We start from the raw sequence: 25,994 nt of genomic DNA, 5'->3' as shown, positions 1-25,994 counted from the left end.
ATTTTGCCACAAGAAAAAAAAATTGAAAAACGAAAAACCCTCACACATAACTCCTGCTGTCCGGCAGGTGTGGGGCCTGTCCACCCAGCTGAGAGACCTTCAAACAGAGCCTCAGTTCACACAAAAGGCAGAGATGCCACAGCTGCAGGAAACCACAGTTGTCTCCTGTGCTTTTTTTGCAAAATAGGACACTCGTCCAGGACCTGGCCCCCGACAGAGGTTTGGAATTTGGGGAGCCAGCAGCTCCGGTTCTCCGGTAACTTCCAGAAAGCACCGTTCTGAACTTGCAGAGAGCTGTGAGCCGGGGCTGCCCGGGGAACTCGGGGAGCCAGGCCTGGGGGGGATGGGGGGGCACTGAGCGCTCAGGGATCTCAGAGAGCCAGGCCTGGGGGGGATGGGGGGGCACTGAGCGCTCAGGGATCTCAGAGAGCCAGGCCTGGGGGGGATGGGGGGCACTGAGAGCTCAGGGGTCTCAGAGAGGCTGGGAGCTGCAGCAGCACTAACTCCCCGAGGCTGGGGCGCTATTTAGAGGCCTCTGGCTTTGAGGCACCTGGGGCGTGGGAGCCTTGATTCCTGCTCTGGTTTAATTTCTTCTGCCTGAACTTCTGCTTCCTTTGCCTGCGAGTCCCCTCCTGGTGCTGCCCAGCTTCCTGGCCATGAGAGTACCCCCAAATCCGCCCCTCCATTGACAAAGACCACTAATAATTAACCCCCTTCAGGCTGGGACCCGGAGCTTCTGCCCGTGGGAGCTTTCTGTCTTGGGCTCCCAGAGGCACACTCTCTGCTCTTGTCACCCTAACATCCAACAGCAGCAACGTGTGGCTGACTCACCCTCCCAAGAATGTGACAGAAACTTGGGCCGCTGCATACCGGGAAGTCCCGGGAGGGATGACGGTGTGGCCGCCCGGGTCACATCCCAGCCTGAAAACAGGGTGAGGTCTCCCAGGCCTCGGTTTGGCTCCTTGACATCAGTACACAACCCTGCCAGGCTGACCCTGCCCTGCTTGGGCCCCCCTGCCTCACTGGAGGCCCCCAGAGGCCACCGAAAACACTGGAGGGTAAACATTAGCCGTCCCGCTGCTGCTTGGGGCTCCTGACCGAGCCTCCTTGGTCCTTTGGGGCCAGTGTGTGCAGCACTTAAGAGAGACACTCCCTTTGTTCCCGCCAGCCGTCTCTTTTCTTCCTTAAAATTCAAAGTGCAGCGGCAGCAGCGGCACCTAACAGACTGCTGAGAACCCTGTTCTGAAGTGAGGTGTACAAGCCAGGAGTTTCCTCTCTGAGGTTCTGGACTGCCGTCACGGTTTCTAATTCACAACCTGGGCTCTTTGAAAACTCTTTTAAGGGGGCTCTGTTACGGAAATCCTAACAGATTCTGGCCAGTCCTCCTGGAGCACAGTTTGTTCAAAGCCCTTAGCAGGAAAGATGCAGCTCACAGAAGAGCGGGCTTGGGGGGCCAGGACACACTTGCCAGCTGGGCAGGGGTTGCCCTGGGGGCGGTGCCCACCTCACGCCGGGAGACGTCCATGAGCACGGCCGAGCTGGTCACGTGGCTGCACCGGCAGGTGACGTGGGTCCGGTTTCGGGACAGCAGCTCACAGCCCTTGGCCGACCAGCCTCCAGTCCCACCGAGGCTGCAGAGAAAAGCAGGGTGAGCTGGTTCCCTCCACTGCATGGGTCTCTGGGGCCCTCCTGCCCCCACTGGAGCCCAAGCAACATCTTTGCTGTGCCCCAGCCAAGTGCCACTGTCACCGCTGTGAGGACCATGGCCCCAGCGGCCCCCGAAGCCGTGTGAACCCTCTCCCTTCCCTTTCCAGGCCGGTGGGGGCCTCTGAAGAGCACCCACTGCGGTTCACGTTCATGCGTCGTTCAGCAGTAAAACTTCAACGGGATGTCGCAGGCCCCTTTGTCGGAGACATTAGTCAGTTGTTAAAATAGCCACTGTGTGCTTTGGTCTCCTTTTGAGGCTCGATGATTTAAGAAGAAACATCTTACATCCGTTTTATACTTTCATCTTCAGATTGCACAACGTTTTTTATGGCAATTGCATGGAAGCAGGGCCCCATCATTACCCTGTTTTACTGATGGGAAGCCCCAAGTGACAGGCTGCTATAGGTGTGTCGCGGCCTCAGACAGAGCCCTGCCCTCCCTGACTCTGGGAGAGTCAAGCAGCTTCTCTGATCCTTAGTGTACTCATCTGTAAAATGGGACGTGAAGGCTAACACACGTTTGCCAAGAACTTTAAGGTCTGGGATGGCAGATGCAGCACAAAGCAGAAAGGATAATTAGAGCCCCGGCTGGCTAATTGCTGGGATTCAATCAAGTGACCAAGAGAGACAGCCGAGCCTAACGCGTGCCAGACAGACCTCAACACCGGCCTCGTCGTGAAAAGTGGACCCTGCATTCTCTTTTGTAAGCCAAGCGTCTATTGCCCTCCAGGCGCTCTGCTGGTTGCTCATTAACTGGAATTTGGAAACTACAGAAGGAGGGAGAGAGTGGCACGTGGTGGCTGCTGATCTAAAGCTGCTTCCCAGCGTGGGCGCCCAGCAGAGGCCCCGTGGCAGAGACCCGACCCACCTAGTGGAACCGCAGTTTTGGGGAACGTTTGGGCTGCATGGGAGTGAGCACAAAACTCCGTCCTGGCTGCAAGCGTCGGGGGCGGGGGTGGGAGGCAGATGGATGCTGCTGATGTGGGCGGGGCCTCTGAGGGGTCAGACCAGCCCCAGCCGCTGCCACGTGGGTCTCCAGGGCGGGATGGCTGAGGTCAGGGACCTTCGCCTGGTACAGGGACTCCGCTGCACACATCAGGGATTTTCCGCTGTCGGTGGGAGGACCCTGGGCCCAGTCTCTGAGTCCCGCCCCCGTGTGTGTCCAGAACAAACCCTGGCCTCGTTTGGTGGTGGACGGGGCGCTTGTTGGCCAGAGTCCCGCAGGTGAGGGGCCCCGTTTCCACACTGGTCTTCTCGAGGGATCTCCGTGTGTGCCTGTGCATGTGTGTGCACATGTGTGTGTGACCCTATGTGTGAACGTCGTGCATGCCTGTGTTTCCAGATGTGTCTGTGGGCATTCGTGTACACATGTGTGCATGGTCATAGCTGGGTGCATGTGCACACGTGTATGTTTGTGTTTCCAGGTGTGCATATGTGTACATGCCTGTGCACATGTGTGTAACTGTGGGCTTATGCGGGACTCTGACACCCCCAGGAGGGGCTGGAAGGGAAGCAATGGGCCACAGAAGAACTCCCAAGGCGCTCTGCCAGCGGAGCGTTGGGGACCTGTGCGCGGGCACACCCGGCCTCAGCAAAGGCCCCCAAGGAAATGCAGCGTTCCAGGGCAGGGAGGGGCGTCACCCGTACGTGATGGAGTGGTTCCAGAACACGCAGACCGGCTTGCTGCGCTCCTCGGTCTCCAGGAGGGTGTGCTCCACCAGGACGGGCCTCTCCAGGGGGCTGGGCAGCGGGGCCCCCTCGCTGTACACCACCGCGCTCACCACGGGCGTGTTGATGACGGGCCGGTTAGGCAGCCTGCAGGGGAGAAGCCAGGGCACAGGCACAAACCTGCGTGCAGCCCTGGTGAGGGCATGGCGCGGAGGTCTCTCCAGGAGGGACCGAGTCAGGCGCACGAGCTCGGAGCCGCAGCCTCAGCGCTTGGGAAGGCATGGCTGAGGGAGCGGCGGTGAGGCCTTGGTAAAGGTTTTACCACCAACGGGCAAGCACAGGGTCACCTCTGGGACAAAGGCAGACTTTGGAAATTTAAAACGAAGAGAAGGTATGTGCGCGAAGACGTCAAGGCCCCACCGCGGAGAGCAGCAAATCCCTGGAACGCTGGGAATGTCCAGTGAAAGGAAGCTGGTGCAGTGGTGATGGCTCAGAGAGGCCTCTCATCCAGCCACTGGGAAGGATGCGTATGAAGACCACAGACCCAGGCAGGAGCTGGAAGTGATTCTAAGGTTGAAAAGTGAAGCCTCTGTGCTCCGCCTCTGCTCAGGCCTCGAAGCCCTTTGGTGGCATTTGCTTCTTCAGCCGGTATTTACTGAGCTGCCCTAGGTGCTGGGGCCACCAACAGCCGGTGGCGGGCAGGTGTGCGGGGACGGATGCCCCGAGCAGGAATTACACTGCTGAGCCTGGCGTGTGTGCTGGGGAGGGGCGTTCCTGGCAGAAACACTAGGCAGACCCAGAACCTCTGTCCCAGGGAGATCACAGGGCAGCGGTCTCTGGCTGTGGGCCGGGGTCATTGCGTAGCGTGCTTGTACAGATGTTCCGGTGGTTGAGATTCTGACTTATGGAAGCCTCGGAACCCTCTGGAAACTGCCCCCCGCCCCCCACCCCGAGATCCTGGAGCCAGGCTTACCTGAGGCTGCGGCGGTCCGGGTCATAGTGCTCGGGCAGGAGCTGCCCCAGGGTCCGGTAGATGATGACCAGGGCGATGGCGAACTGGCCAGGCTCCTCGGGGTGTCTCTTCTGCCTCCTGAATGGGGCCTCCATCTCGGCGCTGGGCTGCGGGCGTGCCGTCTGTGGGGCGGCCCTGCGACCGGCCGGCCTCACCGTGGGGCCCTCTGCAACGTAAGCACAGCGTGAGGAAGGGGGCTGGACGCCTGTGTTCCCACCAAATCGCCTTCTACTTGAGCCAGTGCTTCCTGAACTCAATAGATGTTCCATGGGAAACAGCAGGAGGTTTCTCAAAAGATCAAACACAGACCCACCACAGGACCCTGCAACTCCACTTCTGGGTGTGCACCCCAAAAAGCTAAAAGCAGGGGCTCGACAGATGCTTGCACACCCACGCTCACAGCAAACATGATTCACAACAGCCAAAAGGTGTAAGCAGCCCAAGTGTCCATCAACGGATGTTGGATAAGCAAAACGCAGTCCCATCCATATAAAGAGATGTCATTTAGGCTTAGAAAGGAAGGAGGTTCTGGCACAGGCTACAACGTGGATGAACTTTGAGGACACGATGCTCGGTGAGAGAAGCTGGTCAAATAACGTAGATTACACTTATGTGGGGAACCTGGAGACTGACTTCGTAGAAAGCAGCCGCAGTTACCCACATTTTCCACAATTCACAAAGTGCCCCGGCTGTGCCTGGTCCAGGAGTTGTCTCCGGAAACATCCACCGCCCAGTACGCCCTGCCCAGAGCACAGGCTCCAGGGGGGCGGGCGGCGGAGCCCTGAGGGTCGGGTTCTGGGACGGGCAACACGTCTGGGGGAGGGGAGGACAGGAGCAGAGCCGAGGGGGCTGGAGGTGTGGTGGGGGAGGGTCTCCCCTCTGCCCCCGTGATGGGGACGCCACACACCTTTCAGGCCCTTCTGACCCTGCTCAGGGCCATGCTGGTCAGCGGCTGGTTAACAGCACCAGCTAGCCTCACTCAGGCTGGTCAGTGACGCAGGCTGGTCCTCGACACTCTGGCTTTGGGGTCAGCAGGGAGGCGGCTGCAACTGCCGCTAGGGCTGCTGTTTTCCAGGGTTTGGCTGAGAGCTTTTGGGAAGGTGCGGGAGTCACCACCCACTCTCCCGCTCTGGCTGGCCCGTCACCCAGCCGGGCTGTTCCGGCTCTTCCTCCGGGCGAGGGCAGTGCAGGCTGTGGGCTTCCTGAGTGGAGGGCCCGATGCCCCCCCCGGCTGGGGGATCCTCCCAGGCCCCCACCCTGACTTGAGTCAGACGCCTCCCTGTCGAGGACCTGGACTTGACGAGCCGATGTCATCATCTTCAGCAGCAAGTGCGTCTAGCCGCTGCCCCTCCTGTGACGTCCCACAAAGCCGGGCCCCATAGGGACGCTGACTCAGTGCTCCCTAAGCCTCCCACCGCCTGCCTCCCCTGCCTCTGTTCAGCCGCCCTGGGCCGGGCTCCAGGCCCCCTCCTCCAGCAGGCTGTCACCTCCCGGGGGCATCAAGTGAGAGGCTGCGGCGGGGACACCAGACAGCACCCCGCGGCGGGGTGGCCTCTGGGGAGCGTGTCATGACCCCAGAGCCCACACACCCCTTCTCCGTGTCTGCTCCTGGCCCCAGACACATCGATGGGTCTAAAGCCCCAGTTTCTTCCACGACTCGACTGGCCCATCGTGTCTCCAGCTAACCAGTCAGCCAGCAAGTGGGTACCGGAGGCCCCCCTTGGGCAAAGCATCCAGGGGTACCTCACCCCAGTAGAACAGGCAACACACACACACGCTGCCTGGGCCAAGGGCTGGAGAGCCTTCCCAGGAGGCAGTCAGGGCAAAGAAGGGATCGGGGCCAAGGGGAGAAGGTCAGTGTCTGAGGAAGGAGGACGTAAGCCAGGCGAAGCCCGAGGGGGCGGGTGAGAGGTGGGCAGAGGCTTGGAGCCAAGCCCCAGGGCTGACCCCCAGTGGATGCCTGAAACTGCAGATATTACAAACACTATTATATATTATATTTTTTCCTATACATACACACCTCTGATAAGGCTTAATTTGTAAATTAGGCACATTAAGAAAACAACAATAGGGGCTTCCCTGGTGGTGCAGTGGTTGAGAGTCTGCCTGCTAATGCAGGGGACACGGGTTCGAGCCCTGGTCTGGGAAGATCCCACATGCCGCGGAGCGGCTGGGCCCGTGAGCCACAACTACTGAGCCTGCGCGTCTGGAGCCTGTGCCCCGCAACGGGAGGGGCCGCAATAGTGAAAGGCCCGCGCACCGCGATGAAGAGCGGTCCCCGCACCGCGATGAGGAGTGGCCCCCGCTTGCCGCAACTAGAGAAAGCCCTCGCACGAACCGAAGACCCAACACAGTCAAAAATAAATAAATAAATAAAATTAAAAAAAAAAAAAAAAAACCTTATAAAAAAAAAAAGAAAACAACAATAACCAATAATAAAACAGAACAATTACAAGTATACACTGTATTAAAAGTTATGTGAATGTGGTCTCTTTCTCTTTCTTTCAAAATACCTTATTGTACAAACTTAATGCCTTTTCCATCTTCACTAAGCACTTACCATGCACTGTGGCTGTAACTTTTGCAGTTTTAGTTGCAATGGCAAACTAGCTTAAATTTCTTTTTCCTTCCTCACAATTTCACAGATAGAAGATTTGCTCTTACTGTGGATCTTAGCAACCCCAGCGTATGATTTTTCTTTCCTTACTAAGTCGAGAATTTTCGCCCTTTCACGTAAAGGAAGCGCTTCGTGGCTTCCCTTTGGCACAACTGAGTTGCCAGCAGCACTACTTTTGCTCTGAGGTCGTAATATCAGGCAGATAAGGGCCACTTGAACACAAGCCCTGTGATAACTTCGACAGTCGAGCTGATCACCTAAGTGACCAATGGGCAGGGCTACACTGAACAAAGGGACGACTCACACCCCACGTGGGATGGAGTAAGTTTGCAACGAGCTACTCAGAACTGCACGCAATTTAAAACATGAATTGCTTATTTCTGGAATTTTCCAGACCATGGTTGACCTTGGGTAACTGAAAACTCAGAAACCACAGATAAAAGGGTGATGGCTGTATATCGCTATTCTGAGGACGACTCTGAACAAAACACACTGCTGAATGTTGAAAACCCAAATCAATCCCAAATAAATACAATTTGTAAGATGGGGTCAGTTGTCAAGCTTGAGCCTACATCAGTGTAAAACCCTCTTTAAAAGTTTTTAAGATGCCTGAATAACACCCATGTAACTGATGAAACGAATTTACTAAAACCCTTCAAATTTTTAACTGTCCGTTACAGAATTTTATGTCTTCAAGCTCCTACCTTGGGGGAGACATTTTCAGTAGCTTACGTGGATCTGTGAAAAAATACTTTAAGAAAATTCAACGTGTTTAAGCCGTGCGGTATTAGAGTCCTAACCCAGGATTGGAGAACTGCACACAGACGACTCTGGTTTGGTTTTTGGCGGGGGTCGGGGAGGAGTGTAAAAACTTTACATCCACGGAGAGGCAGCTTTTCACTGCACAAGGAAGACAACCTCACGCACAATTTAGGTGTTCACTCGTTCATCACATTGTAAATTAGCCTAAGTTTTCTAAGAAACACCCCACCATTGCCTTTCCGTCTGACGCCAGCAAACGGGCTGCTGGATGCAGGGCAGATGCGCACGCGCAGATGGCGCTGCGACGACGGCGGACCCACTCCCCCTGCGGCACCACGGAGGCCCGCCCTCCTCCACCTGCCGGCCCCAAGGGCAGCCGTCGTGTCTCAGCGGCTTTACCTTTCCTCTCGGGTGGTCTGAAGAAGTCCTCCGAGAAGAAGACCGAGGACTCCAGGTCTTTGGGGACCTCGCCCCGCAGGTGCTCGAACCGCGGCACCCGGGCTCCCGTGAAGTTCAGTTTGTCGAAGACGTCGACGGCGAGAACTGCGGGGACAGGCGCCTCCATCACACGCGGCTCCCAACCCCTCCCGCGGAGAGCCTGCCCGCGACCCGTGCCGTTTTCAAACCGACCAGGACGGCTGTCCCCGATCACCTTTAAACAGAACCTACCTCCACTTCCTGCTGAGTCACACAGCCCGGTGCCTTACCGGGGGTCTCAGGGAGCTCAGGAGGCCCCCCCCGGCCCCCCCCACGGGCGTGTCATTTCCCTGCAGCTGTGTCCCTGCCAGCAGTCAGCCCTGCAGGCTCCAGGGCGACCCCCCAGGTCTTCCCGCTGAGCCGTCTTTCCAACACCCCCAATACAAAGGGCGCCCTCAATTCACTGCACAGGCGAGGGCTGTGCTCCCACCTGAGGCGCTCAGGACCAGGGTGGGTGGGAGCCCTGGAACGCGGGAGGCAGGGGCCACTGGCCCCAAGCACTGGGAGGAGGGACAGGGCTGGCCTGTGGCCCGAGCACAGGGAGAACAAAGAAGGAAGCTCTCGGCCCAGTGCAGGGGCGATGGTCCCAACCACAGGGCATCAGAGAAGGACACTGAGAGGTGTGCAGGCAGAGGCGGGCCAGAGGCTTGGCCGGGACCTGCCTGAAGTCTCTGGAAGGGGCAGGGGGGCAAGGGTTACACCAGGTGCCCGCAGGCGCCCGTGTCCTGTCCGTCCCCGAGAGTCTGCGGGCCAGCTCTGCCAGACCCTCTCTCGGGACAGAGGCCGGAATGCTGGGCGCTCACCCTTCCGTCCTGCCCCAGTGATGACGGGGTCCCAAGCCCACCTCCCCCCCAATGCAAGGCAGGTGGCATCCTGGGCTCAGGTGGGCCTGGGAGGCGCAGACCAGCCCGAACATCTTCTGGTCGGGAAGTGAGGGCCCCTCCCTGGGAGCCTGAGAGTTCACGGCAGGGATGCCGCCGCACCTGGGCTAAAGGCTCAGGCCCTTCTGGCGACAGATAATCGGCTAACTCAAGGGGCGATTCCCCGGGAAGGGGCAATCCCTGGGTCCTGCCCGAGCCCCCATGGGGGTGCTAAGTAAACAGTCACGGGAGGAGAAAACCAGCAGCCCCCGCCTGTAGGACGGGCCCCCGCTCCAGGGACTCTGCTGCTGTGTCTGGGTGGGTAGGGCTGGTTCTACCACCAGGGCTTCCTCCCCAGGAAGGGAGCCGACTGTTCAACCCCCGACCCCCGAGCAGCGCGTCCTGGGCCCCCGGGGTGACTCGGTCCACAAGCGCTGGCTCTGCTGGTGGCTCGGCTCCCGGCCCAGGGAGGGGGTTCCCCCTCCGCCAGGTGCCAGGTGCCTGTCCCCGTCCCTCTCCCAGGGTCTGCGCCTCTGGGGGAGCCTGGAGGCTGGACCTGCCGCCGGACCCTCCAGCCCACGTCCCCGGGCAGCCCCACACCTAGTTCTGAAGGCAAGGGGACCACCAAGATACTACCAGTGTCGACCCTTCTCCTAGAGACGGGCCCCGGGGTTCCACCGTCCCCCCCACCGGGCCCACAGTCTCACTCATGTTGGGGGTGACGATGACAAAGGGCCGCAGGTAGGTCCTCCGCAGGTTTCGGGCCACGTTGCTGAAATAGGCCTCGAAGCGCCTCAGCAGCTGCGCGGTGCCCCCCTCGCTCCGCTGGATCTGCTCCCACGCGGCCCTGGTGCCCGGGGCCAGGAGGGCGCTGCCCGCCTGGACGACGTCCTGGTCAGACAGACAGACGGACAGACAGCGCTCAGCTCATGTGAGCGGCTGGCCGGCGCAGGCCTGGCTGACACGCTGGGGCCCAGGCTCCAGAGAGCCTTTAGGTCGCAGGACCAGGCCGGGCCAGGATCAGAAACCGCGAGAGGCTGTGCTCTCATCTCCAAGGCAGGAGACACGAGTCGGGGGAAACCGCGCAGGGGGTTTCACCGTGTGCACCCCGAGACACAAAGGGGAGCAGGTGTGCGGGGACGCCCCCCGTTACATCGGAACCCCCAGCCCCACCAGGAGAGCCTGGCCTGGGAACGGCCGCCCCGTCGCTGAGCCCACAGCAAGGCCGCCGAGGACACGCCGCGGGTTCCAGCTCGGGAGATGCTCCGCCCTGAACGCCTCGGATGAACAGGGGGCAGCGGGGAGACACTCGGCTGCCACGGGGACTCGGGGGCCACAACCCAGATGGAAACCAGGACGGAAAACTTCTGTTCGCAAAGAACCGAAAGTGGGAACAAACTCCCTGGGCCCGAACTCTCAGACCTGGATTGAAATACAGGTGCGGGAACACTGCCAAGGCCCTGAGGGCTCCGCACGGACAGGGGAGGTCCCCGGGGGCTCAGTGTGGACGGGGAGGCCTTAGAGAGGAGTGAAGAGGAAGCACGAGGCAATGCCATGCCTCACCCACACCCACACCCCTGGCAGGAGCAGTTTATAAACCGGATGAATGGGCCTCCTCACCAGTTATGCTAAACAGACACATCTCGGGGGCTGATCACGTAAAGACAAAACAAGACTGTCTCTGCAGCAGGAGGCATCAAGCCGTGTGAGAGCAGGACCTCAGAGTTTTGGGGGGTCCTGGCGCCCCACCTCTTACGGGTTGTGTGCCCTTGGTTCCCTGTGCCTGAGCTTCCTTAACTGTAAAGCAGGGCGACAGCTGAGCTTCATACAGGATGTGTGTGGGAGTAAGTGGGCCGATTCCTGTAGCCCCCAGAACACTGGCGTGCACGCAGTGGTCAGGTGACAGCGGCACCTCTGTCATCACCGTCAGGTCTGTCCCTTTGCCAAGACGCTCCTAACACTTGGAAACCCTTTTGCTGGTCACTGAACTGGCCTGGGCTCACGTCTGAAAAGGGCAGCCTTGCCCTGAGGACACCGGGCCAGATGACCTTCCACGACCGAGCCAGGGCCCCCGGTCCAGCTCACCCCTGGACGTGTGGGGCTCTCTGCCTGCCGCCTTCCTACCTCGTGGAAGTCGGCGTCCCGCGTGGCCGCCAGCTCGAAGCCCTGCTGGCTGCTCTCATGCAGCAGGACGCGGCCCAGCAGCTGGTAGGCCGTCCGCACGTCGTTGCCGAAGAGTGGGTCCGTGTGCCGCGTGGCGTTGCGCAGCGCCTGGGCCAGCCACAGGGACCGGTCACCGTCCATCCGCGTCGCGTTCCGGCTCAGCTTCTCGTTCTGGGTCGGGGAGCAAGCGCCAGGTTGGCCCTGGGCCCTTCCCCTGACTCAGAATCCACTACTTTCCAGGGGAAACACCCTTGTCAGAAAAGAACTTTAAAAATCCCCAAGCCCCAACATGAACTTGGGCTGATGGCCGTGGCACAAAAAAGGAGGGTCTGTCAGGCTAAAAAGCACTTGGAAAAAGACACCAGGTGGAAGAAGGGAGAGAGTATGACACTGTGAGTTATGGGCGGATGGCGGGGCGGGGGGCTCGGGCGTGGGGACTCTTGAGTCTGCAGAACCAGACGCAGGGTGGGGTCTGGAGAGGGAGGAGGAGATGGCTGTCCCCGGGCCCCGCCCAGCCTGGAAGCCCACCCTCTTCCTGCACGTCCCCAGGGTGCAGCCTACCATGGCTTTGAGCTCCACGAAGGAGACGGTGGTGCAGTTAAAGAGCTCTGGGGGCAGCCAGCCCTTCTCCCCGCTGCAGTGCCGGACCGCGTTTCCTGGGGAACAGAGGAGGACCCGCCAAGCCCGAAAGCTGAACTGTGAACGAACCCCTCGGCTGGCCCGGGGCCAGCAGGTACCATAGCCACGAAGCCAACACTGCTCCTCCCTCAGACCCGGGGACACGCTGACAGCTGCCTGACACTCACAACCAGGCCTCACCGCTGGCCTGAGCTGCCCAGCAACTGTGGGTGGACACCCGAGCGAGTCCGTGAAAAGAGAAATCGGCTGAGTGGTCCATCGAGCACCCACCGTGTCCGCATGCGCTGCAAGCCCACCCGGACCCCACTCCGGGCTGGCGCTTTCTCTGCACTGACTCACCAGACCTCCCCCGGCCCCCTGCAGCCGGACGCAGCTACCCTCCCAGTTTTACGATGAGGCCCATGCTGTGAACGGTGAGGCAGCTTGTCCGAGCCTCCCCCCCACCGGCCCCATCTCAGCCACTAGGCTCTTAGTATTTTCATTGTGCTCTTTCCAGGTTTTATCATTTACGACTGAGGAAAAAGTTATCTTATCCCCCCGATCACTTTGGCTAAAGGAACTATTTCAACACGGAACATCCGGTGAGTTCTGACGTCTCGGCCGGCTCTCCCGCAAGCCGCACGCCTCCGTCTAATGTCCCGCCTGGAATGGATGCCACAGGCCACACCCCGCGGTACTTACCCACAGACCCTTTAGGGCACGGCACTGCGGCCGGCTGCCCGAACTTGGTCTGCGGCCACCAGATGCCAGCCTCAAACGCTCTGGGACAGCCGTTGTAGATCACTGGGGTACGGAGGGAAGAAGGCGCTCAGCCTGGTACATCCGTGCACACAGACGTGCAGCGTGCTAGACACGCTCCTCCGGGACGGAGGCCCCGCCCCCACCAAGAACCGGACCCCTCGCATCCCCCCATCGGTGTTAGAACGGGTGGTGGGGGGACGCAGGCTCTGACCCACGCCTCCTGACGGGCCAGTGGACAGAAGGCCAAGCAGACACAGCTGGACCAGGAGGCTGTCAGGCGCCCCACCACGCCCCAGGAGTGTGTGGTGCACAGACATGCACACACACACGCAGACACACACACGCAGACATGCACACACACACACAGGTGCACACATGCACACATACACAGGCAGACACATGCACACGCAGATGTGTGTGCACACATGCAGACACACATGCACAGGCAGACATGCACACATGCACATGCAGACACATGCACACACACGCACACGCACACACACACACGCATACACAGGCAGACACATGCACACGCAGACACACACACGCACACACCCATGCACATGCAGACACATGCATGCACGCGCAGACACACACACATGCACACGCAGACACACACACACACACGCAGACACACAGTGGCCTGTCCCTGCCGTACAGCCTGAGAGGGTCAAGGGCAATGCGGACCTTCGCAGCCGAGGACGGTGACCTCGGCGAAAGGGTTGTCGCAGCGGTTGCACTGGCGGCCAATGACGCCGGGCTTGCAGCTGCACTGGCCAGTGTCCATGTCGCACGCGCGGCTGTGGGAGCCATGCGGGAAGCAATCACACGGCAGGCAGGTGTCCTGCCCCGGGGGCCTGTAGTAATTCTCCTGCAAGAGCCAGAAGCAGAGGCTGGACGTCAGACACCGCAGACAACCTACACCTGGAGGACGTTTCCTGAGCCACGTCAGGGTTCCCGCCCAGCTCCCTGGCCTCCTGGCTGTCCTCCACCCACGGCCTCCAGGCCAGCGGCTTCTGGGGCCCCCAGGGTGGACAGGGCAGGTGTGTCCTCCAGGAAAACACGCCCTCTCTCACATCTCAGCAAACACTCACCGTGAGCCACCATCTGTCCTAAAAAGGATCAGAGATTCAAATGGAGATCTATGCACAAGGGTACCAGGATGGCTGACGGAGGTGTTTTTTTTTTAATTATGAGAAATTAGAAGCCACCCGAACATCTGTCGTTGGACAGGGCGAGCCGATGGTCAAGAGCATGGGCTTCAGCTCTGGAAAAGTCCTGGATTTACGCCCAGCTTGGCCATTCACTGGCCACACTGCCCTTGCCAGGACGCTTGGCTTCCCAAGGTCCAAGGGTCCCCGGCTGAAAACTGGGACAGGCTGTGACTTGGGCAGACTTGTGGCCAGTGACAGAGGCTTCTGTGTCAGGCAGGGACACGGAACTCTCCCACAGGGGGATCCAACTGTGTGTCTTTCGGTGCCCGAGGAGGCACTGCATGTGAGCAGTCGCTCTGGGAGGGCGCACGGTATCACTGTCACTGTTTACGGTCCTTTCTGCATTTTCTATAATTTTTGATGAAAAAAAAAAAAAAAACCCTAGGCATGTTTCCCCCAAGTACCCTCCTCACTTTCCTCCTGCCCTGCCCCCCACCAATGCCATGACCGCTATCTCACACCACGTGGTTTGTGTGGTCCTGATCTGCTAGGGCCCTTATGATCTTTCAGGCGACGTCGGAGGCACAGTGGAGCGCGCGGGACACGACGCGTGTCAGACAGGGCGCCGGGAAGCATCAGAGGGCGCCATGACGGCAGGTTCCCCTCTTGGGTCAGCAAGCGGGGCCGCGGGACAGCGCGTCCCTCCGAGCGGCTACTGTTACACACAGAAGTTTTCTTTGGGCTTCAAGTTACCGGCAGCTCCCGGCAGTTGTCGACACAACATTCTGAAGGTACGTGGAGTTTTCTGGGAGGCCCAGAGGGCCGGGGTTCCCTGTGCTTTGGGCTGAGAACACTGCGGCTCTGCACGAGGATGACAGGCACCCGAGGCGAGGGAGTGGGCAAAGCTTTTCGTATTTTAAATGTTGGTCGTCACTGGGGACTTCCCTGGTGGTCCAGTGGCTAAGACTCCGCACTCCCAATGCAGGGGGCCCGGGTTTGATCCCTGCAGGGAACTAGATCCCACATGCTGCAAGTAAGAGTTCGTATGCCGCCACTAAAGATCCCGCAGGCGGCAACAAAGATCCTGTGTGCCGCAACTAAGACCCAGAGCAGGCAAATTAATTAATTAAATATTTTTTTAAAATGTTGGTCATCATTGAGTGGTTTGATACAAGACCAGGAAAATGGCCAACCAGGAGAACCATGTTTGGTGACGAAGATGAGTCAAACTCACAGAAATTGCTTGGTTTCCCGTGACCGTGTGTGGGGCTGAGCCAGCTTACAGGTGAGAACCTGTAAGCTGTGTTCACCCACAGTGAACCCTGTGAGTACCCAAGTGTGTGTGTGCTCGTGTCCAGGTAGACGTGTGGGCGGGCGTGTGCGTGTGCACGCCCCGCCGTCTCCCTGGGTCCCTGCTGTCCGCCTGCGGCCAGGCCTCACCTTGCACTGGCACTGCCCGTTGGTCTTGTTGCAGTCAGGGTCGAAGCCTTTGCTGACAGCACAGTGGCAAGGCCCGCACACAGGGTTCCCCCACCAGCCTCTGGGGCACGGAAGGTCGATCCTGTTGGGAAATCAGATGGCAGACGGAAGGTGTACAGAACTGCCCTTTTTGGAACGAGAGGGATGATGGAGGCCTGGGCCTTGGCTGGACTAGTTCTGGGCACCTCCCGCCCCCCTGAGTGGTCTGTTGCCCCCTTGCTGGCCCCCACCTGCAGGACTTAGCATTTTATGACCTATGCCCAGCCTTCCGGGGCCCCGCATCTGGAAGGGTTCTACCTACAATACTGTTATTTTAAAATAATCTGTTTGCTCACTTTTTTCTTCCACCTGCGAGATGCAGGTGAGCGCCCCAACCCAGCTTCCTAGGAGCACCACGTCAGTAAGTTCTCTCCGCTCAGCACCCCTGCACCGTGACGCCTGGCCCACGAGGGAGGGCGCTCAGGGACAACTGACCCAAGTGTCAGACTGGCTCTTCACCCAGCCCCACCCGGCGCAGACCGAGCCCAGCCGCCCCGGGCAACCTTCTCCCACGTCCCGGACATCTGCCAGCACAGGACCGGTGGGACTGGCAGTATCAGTGCTTCCCAGGTCCCCTGGGTCAAATGCTGACCACATCCCCACGGATGCTGGGAGCAGCCTTTCCGGGGATGTGGGGCCTGCTTCAGTCAGCTCAGAGCAGCCCTGGGCTGGACACGGCGGGCTCAGAACCGTCAGACCTGCCCAGTCCTGCCCTCTTGAGCTGCCCGGGCAGACGCTGAGATAGGCGACCTCCACGGTGACGGTGACGGTGACGAGGGCAGGCTCCTCCCTGCCCCGCCCGGTGGCGGCTGCTGCCTGTTGCTGTCACCCTACGCCCACTCCCCACCTGACCGCTCACTTGAGTGTCCGCTGCTGACCTGTCTGCCTGGGGATGACCCCCAAGTGTCCTTCAGGCTCCGCAAAATGAAACGCTGCCCTGGGTTTACTATCCTGGCTAACGGCGTTCCATCCGCCCACCTGCCAGCCATCAACCTCTCCTACTCACTTGTTCACCTAACCAGCAATTATTAAGTACTGACTGTGTACACACTAGGGGCATAACAACGACCAGGATGGGCTGGGGCTCTAGTCTGGTGTTGATGGATCTATATCAACGGTGTGGGGATCCCAGAGGCTTGGTGTCAGACCCCTTCTCGCTGTCTCCTCAGCCCTGCCTTGTGGGCATTGCCAGCCCTTGGGGGCGCCGCACGGCCTCCCAGCTGGTCCCTTTGCCTCTGGCTTCCGTCTGCTTCCACCACACTCCACCTGTGAGCTGGGGGCGCTCTGACACCCAGACCTGATCCTGCCCCTTTTCTGCGGGGCCCCTGCGGCCTCTACAAAGCCGAGCTGTGTTCCCGGTTTGCAGGCAGGCCCTCTACCCAGGCCTGTGCGCCTCCCCAGCGCAGAACATGCTGGAACAGCACGCGCCAGCTCTGCCCGGGACCCACCCGCTGAGCTCCTTAGACGGGTCTCATCCCATCACTGCTCTCCGGCCCTGCCCCCTTGGTGTCCCCCTGGAACGCCCCCTCCTTCAGCTTTGCTGACTCCCAACCCGCCATCATCCAACGGGCTGTGCGGTGCCGAGGGCGGGGGCTGCATCCGGATCACGGGTGGGGTTACAGCACACACTCCAGTCCCCAACGGGCAAAGAGCGGAGCGAGGCGCCCCGGCCAGGCGGCACAGGCTGGTACCACGCGGCTCCTGCACCAGGACGGCCCGGCACTGGCCGAGGACCATCACCCTTGAGTGCATCACCTCCCAAAGGGGCTGGGGTCTTGGTGTGTGAAGTACCTCGTGGCCTCACCTGGGAGAAAGTGCTCTACCTGTGATGACTACACACCTGGACTGCGGGGGCCTGGAGAGCGAGATGCCCCCAGTGAATTACACCAGGACCACGTGCACAGCAGAGACGATTGCCACTCCCGGCTTGAAAGATAAAGTGTTTTCTGTAATTACACTCATCTTCCCGTATCCCAGCGACTGCCTGCTCTGTGCACAGCTGGGCTCTTGATAAATGAGTCGTGCTGTGCGTTTCTGGGGTGGAAACACGCTCAGGGGGGTTAGTATGAGATGCCCAACCGGATTCTCGTTTATTTCGTGCCAAATTGAAAAAAACATGTCCTTGTTATCCTGAATCATATGTATTTGAGGCTTAAATAGCAAAGAGGAGAGAACAGGTCAGGAGGAGAAGTAGCCACGTGGACCCTGGAAGCGAGGGCGTACTCTCACCTGTTCTCGCAGTACTGCCCGTAGTGGCCGGACCCACACTCACACACGTAGCCCCGCGGGGAGTCGGGGCTGTGCACGCAGGCTGCTACGTGCTTGCAGGGGTTCACATGACACGCGTCCACACACTTCCTTCCAAAATACCCTGCGGGGACAGGCCAGCGTTAGCCCACCCCCGAATCCACCTCTGGCTTTGCGAGTCCGCTTTCCGGAGCGACACCCTCTGTGTTAGGATGTGTTAGCAATCTGCGGCTTCCCCAAGCCTCGACTTTCCATGCTACTCTGCAGGGGAAAGTAGCAAAGCCCCTCAGAGTCACGGGAAGCACGAACACGCGGGGGCTCAGACCTGGAAATGCAGAGATGAGGGCCTGCCTCCCGGACCCCCCGGGAGGGCTCACAGCGGGTGGGTACCAGCTGAGGATAGCCACAGCACCTCAAAATTCAGAGGCAACCACTGAACATATTATTTTTTAAATGTGCGCCTTTCACAAACTCTCCCTCATCTCAGTATGCGCCCTGAGGATCCAACTGGGAGTGTCCCCTGTCCCCCACGTGAAGAAGAGACAGGACACAGGGCCACTCCTTAGTTACGAAACAAAGCTCAGGGGGCCCCAGACCCCCAGAGAGGTGATGGGGGAGTCACCGCCCAACTCGGCTTCCCACAATGTGTTTTAAATACCAAAGGCGTCGCCCTCCTCCGACGGGCGCCAGGAAAGGGGGGCTGTGGGCGCCCACCTCTGTCGCAGATGCAGGAGTAGCCGTCCCAGGTGTCGTGGCAGTGGCTGTGCTGAGGGCAGGGGCTGGAGGAGCAGGGGTCCTCCACATCACAGCCGTCCTTCACCCTGACCTTGAGGGCATCGTTCATGTTCAGCGTGGCGATATTGGTGGCCGTCTCCCCCATTCTCACACCCTGCGTTAAGAAAGGGCAGCCAGAGTTGGTGCTGGGGCCTTGGGGCTGGAGGAACCCCAGAAGGTAACCAGGGGTTAAGAGAACCCCGAATTCTCTGGGGTCCCTTGTTTTAAAAGCTATGCCTCATTTATCGAAAGGGCTGGGACTGGTGGGGGGATGGCAGGGATGAGGGGCACTTCCGCTCCCCCCAGGTGTGGATCCCAGGCAGGGGGACAGGCCACCCGGAATGAAGACGGAATGATTCCATATTCCGATAATTCCATGGTGAGGGTCACGGAGAAAAAATAATGAGGACGATGGGCGAGCACGGCCGCTGATGAAAGTGAGCAGGGGGTGGGTGTGCCGAGGGGGTTCTGGGTGGAGGGCCACCCGTGCCAGGCACCTCGGGGCCAGATCACCCGGGGGCGGGGCAGGGGCGCAGGGGAAGGGACTAAGAATTTATTTCCCTGCAGTGGGGCTGGGGTTTGGGGGCGCAGGCAGAAGCAGGGAGACATGAGCTCAACTACTTTATAAACAGCTCACTCCAGCTGCTGCTAGAACACCTGGTCTAGGGGACGAGCGCGGGACCCGTCCAGGTGAGCACGGGGGGTGGGGAGGGGGCGGGATGGGGCTGGTGCAGGCAGCGAGCGGCAGGTTCTGGAAGTGACATGAAGACAGAGCTGCAGGGGGCCGGCCGTGGCGTGGCTGTGAGGGGAACTCGAAGGGAAGCGTGGGAGAGGAGGGCTCTAAGTAGGGTTTGTTAAAGCTGGGTTGGCGATTAGAGAAGTTATTCGTTTACTGAAAACTAACAGGATGACCAAGGACACCAACTGCGGTGCTGGCCGTCCCTGAGCAGGACGCGGTGGGCCAGGGCCGGGCTAGGGGAGGGTACCTGCATGCAGCCCCGGAAACCGCGGCGCACCGAGACCTTGTCTTCAGACACGCCACCCACGATGAGGCTTCTCATCCTCAACCCAGGAAGCTGGTTCCCGATCTGCACCGTGTCCTGTGCAAAGAGAGGGGCTGCATCCACCATCTGGAAACATCTGGCCGGAAAGAATGCGCTCAAAGGCTAAAATGCAGTCGCGTCGGCAAGCTCCTCACAGCCTGAGGACGTCTATGCCTCCAAACAGAGGGCCCGGCTCAGCCTTCTCCGTGGAGAACACGGCTGTTTGTGTGTGACGGGCAGGGTGCAGGAAGCAGTCAGAGGACCTGTGTCCATGTCCCAGCCCAGCCAAGATGGGCATCTGAGGGGATGAGGGCAACCCTTCCACCTCTGTCGTGGGCACCGCCAACAAGACACTGCGTGAAAAAGCTTGACAAACTAGAAAGTGGCAGCGAGTGGAAAACACGTCCACAGGGGCAGGAATCTAGAAAAGTCTCAGCTGGATCCTTAGGCTCAGGAAGGTACACACGTAGAACACGGCAGTTTATTCTCAGAACCAGGTGTTAAGATGAGCCTGGACTCCAAAAGCACTCAAGAATCACAAGTAGCCCCTTAAGCGCGTGGGGGTCCCGTAAATATGCCTCCTGTTACCTGGCTGCAAACCCTGGAAATCCAGTGGGGTTCAGCAAGCGTTCTCTGAGTCGCCCTGCCTGGAATGCCACCTGCCCATCTGGGATGCGCACACCTCTCTGGCGTCCCACAGCCCCCTCTGGAACCTGGATCTCATTTCTCCCCCCCACCATATCCATCTCTGTACCCCGAGGCACAGCATTGAGCGTGCAGCTGTGGCACAAGCCAGCTTTGCTAAAAGAAACCTCTGCTGAAGGCACCGATGGCATCACGATGGGACGCACAGATGGACCAAGTCCAGCGCCTGACGCCAGGAGCTGACCATCTGGAAAGGGGATGAGGTGCAGATTCCAGTGACCTCAGCATAGGAGGAGCATGAGACCCGAATTCAGGGAAGCCCAGAAAGCGCTTCCTCAAATCCACAAGGGCTCTGGCAGGGCCTGGCACCTGGAGGGGTCGCTCTGTTCTCCCACAGGCCCGGGGAAGGGGTCTGTTCCAAAGGGGGTACAGGTGCCCACTCACCTGGTCCACACCATAGTCCAAGGTCATGACTGCCAGGTACTTGATGTCTTTGCCCTCCTTGGCGCTCTTCAGTTCTATCAACAGGTGGTGCCACTCCCCGTCAGTCACGCGTGACCGGGACAGTCTCATGGACACCACATCCGAGGGGCCGTGGGACACCTCAAACTGGATGTAGTTGTTCAGGATCTGTAGGGTGGGGAGAGCTGCGCTAGTCATTGAGGAGGTGATGACGAAATACAAAATACATTGCAATCACTTAAGTAACAAAGCCACGCACACAGACTTACCACAGGGCACCGGGTCAAAGATGGACTTAAAAATTAGGCAAAGTTTAATTTGCCGTTGCCTGTAACACTCTTCAGAATTACATGCCTTCTTCTATGGTAAGAAGTGTCGAACGTTGACAGAGGTCAAGTAAGATAAAGCCCACTGGACTTAAGTAAGGGGAACAACCACAGATTCAGGTGACTATTGGGCTCTTATTTTTGGATGTAAATGTTTCATCTTATGAGACAAGATTCAGGCCACCATGATCAAATATATGAATGAAAAAACAGAAATCAGGATTATAACTGGCCTAAGATGTTCACGTTTTAAGAAAACGTAGCCGGGGCAATGCTGAGATCATGTTTCCCTTTCCCCAGTGAAGGATTGGGTAGTTTGGACCAACCCTCCTCCTGAGAACACCTAGGAAAATGAGACAAAATGTTAAAGCACACCTGGTCTGAGGCATCAGAGTGACCCAAGTCCCTGCAAGTTACAGAAGCACGACCGGGGAGAAAATGGGAATCTGCAGAAATAAGCTTAGTGCTTTGCCATATGGTTGTCAGCGGGTTCTGGAAGGCACAGCTGAGGCTGATAGCTGTGCAAAGCTTTCTTGGTTCATGAGGCTGGGAGGAGAGAAACTGGAATTCAGAGCCTGCCCAGGGTAAGGGCTGCCAACCAGAAGCAAACATGGGGGATGTGACACCACCACCTTAGTTTCAAATTCTCTCTACTTTTTCAACACGATGCCCAGCACTCAATCACAAATAACCAAGTACATGAGGAGACAGGGCAGTGTGCTTGAAATAGACCCATGGGAATCCAGACGAGAGAATCATCAGACACAGACTTGAAAAGAGAGTAATGGGAACCACAGAGCTTTCAAGGAAACAGATTCAGGTACCAGTAGACTCTTATTTCTGGCTGTAATTTTTCCATTTCATGAAATTAGACTCAAGCTACCAAGTTTAAATACATGTAAGATTGTATACCAGCTATACTTCAATTAAAAAATACACGTGAGAAATATAAAAGAACAGCGTTGTGACTAATCTAAGATACTCATGTTTAAAGATAACTTCAATCTAAAGAGCAGATAAAAAAAAAAACTATTAGTGCACTGGTTAAAAGAGACATGCCTGAAATATAAGGAAACAGAAATGTTGAAAGGAGAAAGACAGAAAAAGATACATCACGTAAACACCAACAAAAAGAAAGCTGGTGTAGCTACATTAATATGAGACAAAGTAGACTTTAAGGCAAAAATAATTATGAGAGATAAAGAGGATTTCCATCATGATAACAGTCAATATTCCAGAAAGATAAAACAGTTCTAAATTTGTATGTACCTAATAATGTAGCCTCCAAATCTACAAAGCAAAAACTGACAGATCTAAAAGGAGTAAGAGATAAGCCACAATCAAGGTTGGAGATTTTTAACTCACCTCTCTCAGTAACTGAGCAAACAGACCCAAAAAATCAATAAAGATATAGAAAATTGGAGTGCTACATGAACAAACGTCACCTACTTGACACAGAACGCCACAGAATACAACTGCAGTGCACACATTCTCTTCAAGTATAGGTAGAATATTCACAAAAATGACTACATGCTGGGCTCTAAAGCAAGTCTCAACACATCTCAAAGGTCTGAAATCATACCACGTATGTTCTCTGACCTGCAATTATGCTAGAAACATCAAATGATTTACTAGAAAATGCCACCTGTTTGCTGAGAGGTATACCTGTGAATACCCGATGGGTCAAAGAAGAAATCATGATGGAAAATAGAAAATGTATTTAGCTGATTATAAAGACAATGCAACTAATAATGTACTTTGATTTTTTGCCTCAATTGAGAGTCAACTGAAGAGGATAATTTTTCACCTTTTTACATTTTGTTTCCTTTCATTCCACAGAAGTCTGAGTCAACTCATTAATTTCCCTGGCCATTCTCTTTCGCTGTCCTTGCTAACAAAACCCCAAAGCCAGCAGACCAACAATGAAGTGACGGATGTCTACAAACAAAAGCAATGCCTGCAGAATGACCCCAGGACAGTGGCACTTAACTACTCACCACCTTAGACCTGTCACCGGATTTAGGAGAGGCGTTTACAGCAGCCAGGTTTTCCCACTTGACAGTGAAGGTGGACTTCGGGCGCCTAAGAGCAATCACCCAAACTGTCTGGGCTGTAGGATGACTAAGTACCTTGCCTGGCCTGCTGTGAAGGCTGGAACACCTAGATTGCTGCACCCAGCGCTCACGGGGCCTGCAGGAGGCCTGCCTTCCAAAAACGCCATGTGAAAATAACCCGGAATACGCCTGTAATCCCCAGCTGACCAGCCTTTGGAAGCTGCCCTGAGGCGGCCTGCTGGGTGGCCACTGGGGTCTGGTGGATCCCCCCGAGGTCACCACTCTTGCCACCCAGCCTTCCACAGGGAGGGGCTGGCCACAGTTCCTGGCAAAAGCCCTTCATTTTTGGATTAGCTGCCCATAACGTAATTCCTCAAACAATATGGGAGTTTGTGGCTTTGGGTGTTGTTCCACTGGAAGTGTACTTTTTTCCGACACTGACCCCACTGCCAATGACAACCTGCAAGCTCCCATTCATCACCTGAATCAGCCAATTTAATTTGTTCCAACAGGGAAACCACCACAGAGGAAAGTACCATCCCCTGGGCAGAACTGTGCCTGCCAAGTTCTGGCCCAGAGCTAGCTCCTGGGACTGCCTGATGAACTGATAAAATTACTGGTTAATAAGGGATAAACAATGACGGCTGTAATTATCCCAGAGGCACAAATTGCACCTTCAGTGCAACCCAAACGGGCCTGCGCTGGAGACACTCCTGAGCAGTGATGTGGGGGAGGAGACAGGTGAGGGGGGAGGGGACAGGTGAGGGGGGAGGGGCAGGTGAGGGGGGAGGGACAGGTGAAGGGTGAGGGGACAGGTGAGGGGGGAGGGGACAGGTGAGGGGGAGGGGACAGGTGAGGGGGGAGGGGACAGGTGAGGGGGGAGCGGCAGGTTTGAGAAGAGATGGGGGTCCCGCCTGGGCTCTGAGCCCCCAGCCCCCACCCAGGCAGGGTTAGTCAGGCCTCCCTGGGGCCCCGTCCTCATCTATCTGTTGCCAGGCATTGAGGTGGTCACCTCCTCCTCCTCCTTCCCACGGGGGGACCAGCAGCAGGTGTGGGGAGACAGAAGAGACCAGGTTCCCCGCGCATGCATCAGGAAGGCTAGGCTTCGGGGTGGCGCTACGTGAGCCTCTGGCTGCAACACTCAGGTGCACACCTGCCCTGCGGGTGCCGGGAGTGGGACGTGGACCTCACTCACCTGGAGATGGAGCTTGGAAGACATGCCCGCCGTGGCCTCCATCAGCACGCCGTCCTCCTTCCTGGTCCGGAACATGAGCCCCAGGTACCAGGGCACGGAGATGGTGATGTCCAGGTCGCTCCAGGACACGACGCTCTCCCCGCTGAAGCGCTGGGGGTGGGGCATGACTGTGGACACAGACATGGCGACCTCCCCAGATCAGATGGGCCTCTGAGAATCCTTTTTAGCTGTAGGGGACGGGACAGGCCCCCAAGGAGGGGGAGGGAAGAAACCCTGGGCCTCTCTCATTTTAACGCAAAGGCCGGTCTCAGACTTCCGTTTGTACAGCACTAGCCCTCTGAGTCCAGGAGCCGTGGGCTCTGCAAAAGCCTACCCCCCACTAGGGACGCAGGCCACCTTCCTGAGCAGTCCGGCTGAGGCCTGGGGGTTCTCAACCTCGGCCAGTGTACAGTAAGGGGCTCTCAGGCAGAGTGGGACAGCCCAGGACGCCCGGGCCCAGTGGAGCGGCCCTGTGTGCCTGGCCTACCTGTCCCGCCCCACACCTGCCGGGTTGGGAGCCCGGGGGCCTGAGCAGGGGCCGTACGGAGGGTGGGCTCCTGGTGGGACCGCGTGAGCCCGCAGTGAACCCTGCACACACACCTCACCCTGCAGGCCGGCCCGCCGTCAGCTGGCGTCTGGGGTGGATTTCCAACCCTCAGGCACACAGGCCACTGTGTCTCTGCTCCTGGTGATGGGCACAGAGGTGGAAAGGCTGCGGGCCAGCCGAGGGCTCCCAGATGGTTTGGGGGGGACCAGGGAGGTGGCAACGGGGGGGGACCAGCAGCCTCATCCAATCTGTCACACTTGGAAAAACTGTGGACGCCAGACAGACCAGTAGGCAGGGTGACGCTGAGTCACACCAGCTCCGTCACTTCGCCTCCAGAGTCCTGCGTGTCACAGGCACCGGGGAGGGACAGACGTCTGGCCCAGCCCGGAATCTCACCCCAATTCCTCCACGAGGGACGGCCGTTATCGCCATGGGTGTTAAACCGCACAGGGCATGCCAGGTGAGGACCACCTTTGGGGGTGACTCAGCCCCGTGAGCACCGGCATCTGTTTCCTGCTCTTACGAACCCAAACCCCAGCAGCTGTTTTCTCTGGTACAGCCGCAGCCGGACTCTCGGCCTCCATAACAGGAACTCCATGGGCGTGGATGGCCCCGCCGGCGCTGTGTCCACCCGGCCCTCTGCCCCTCCCTGTGACCTGAGCTTCCTGCACCCGGTGATCAGCCGGGGGCGGGCCTAACCTGTCCACAGGGCCTGCACAAGCCCAGCCCACCTGCTGCCCGGAAAATAGACCTTTGGGGCCTTGAAAGGTGCCCAGTGCTTTGCGTCACAAAGAGTCGGGCCCCGGGACTTCCCTGGTGGTCCAGTGGCTAAGACTCTGCACTCCCAATGCAGGGCGCCCAGGTTCGATCCCTGGTCGGGAAACTAGATCCCACATGCTGCAACTGAAGACTCCGCATGCCGCAACTAAAAGATCCAGCACACGGCAACGAAAATCCTGTGTGTTCTCAACAAGACCTGACGCAGCCAAATAAATAAATACATATTTAAAAAAACAAAAACAAGAACAAAAAAGCAGGCCCTGGCCGGTAACTGTGTCCCAAGCAAGGACTGGGGATGGAATACAATTCCACGTCACGTGTCTCAGCTCCATCACTAACAGCCCTGGGCAGGTGGACCGCCCAGCACAGGTAAGCTGCCCGCTGGCTCCACCCCTTTCACCTGCATTGATGGAACGAACTTTGCTCTCCTCCAGAACACTCTGTCACAGGTTCCACCTATTTCTGCTTCAGTGACTCCTTAGAGAATCTCAGGAAAGCTGTGGTCCCCACCCCCCAAAAAAGTCACACTCGGACCCCCCAGCCCATCCTGTGGGGCACACAGGCC

At 58.0% G+C, this 25,994-nt stretch overlaps 1 protein-coding gene across 3 annotated transcripts in view; it reads right to left on the bottom strand.

Annotated features, from left to right (window-relative positions):
* CELSR1 (cadherin EGF LAG seven-pass G-type receptor 1) overlaps positions 1-25,994 on the bottom strand; it is a 148,695-nt gene that overhangs the window by 17,000 nt on the left and 105,701 nt on the right. For all 3 annotated transcript variants that reach the window (XM_057555962.1, XM_028168244.2, XM_057555963.1), the window contains exons 9-23: positions 24,064-24,230; positions 20,471-20,656; positions 19,325-19,438; positions 18,279-18,453; positions 17,547-17,688; positions 15,240-15,360; positions 13,333-13,516; positions 12,586-12,687; positions 11,827-11,921; positions 11,227-11,436; positions 9,810-9,993; positions 8,165-8,308; positions 4,348-4,552; positions 3,354-3,521; positions 1,505-1,631 (exon numbers count right to left, since the gene is read on the bottom strand). In XM_057555962.1, the coding sequence (XP_057411945.1) occupies positions 1,505-1,631; positions 3,354-3,521; positions 4,348-4,552; positions 8,165-8,308; positions 9,810-9,993; positions 11,227-11,436; positions 11,827-11,921; positions 12,586-12,687; positions 13,333-13,516; positions 15,240-15,360; positions 17,547-17,688; positions 18,279-18,453; positions 19,325-19,438; positions 20,471-20,656; positions 24,064-24,230 (2,324 nt within the window). The remainder of the gene's footprint in view (positions 1-1,504; positions 1,632-3,353; positions 3,522-4,347; positions 4,553-8,164; positions 8,309-9,809; positions 9,994-11,226; positions 11,437-11,826; positions 11,922-12,585; positions 12,688-13,332; positions 13,517-15,239; positions 15,361-17,546; positions 17,689-18,278; positions 18,454-19,324; positions 19,439-20,470; positions 20,657-24,063; positions 24,231-25,994) is intronic.

The sequence above is a fragment of the Balaenoptera acutorostrata genome, chromosome 11, assembly GCF_949987535.1.
Source record: "Balaenoptera acutorostrata chromosome 11, mBalAcu1.1, whole genome shotgun sequence".
NCBI classification, from domain to species: Eukaryota; Metazoa; Chordata; class Mammalia; order Artiodactyla; family Balaenopteridae; genus Balaenoptera; species Balaenoptera acutorostrata.
Note: the sequence above shows the minus strand (reverse complement) of the source record. Positions and strands in the feature narration are given on the sequence as shown.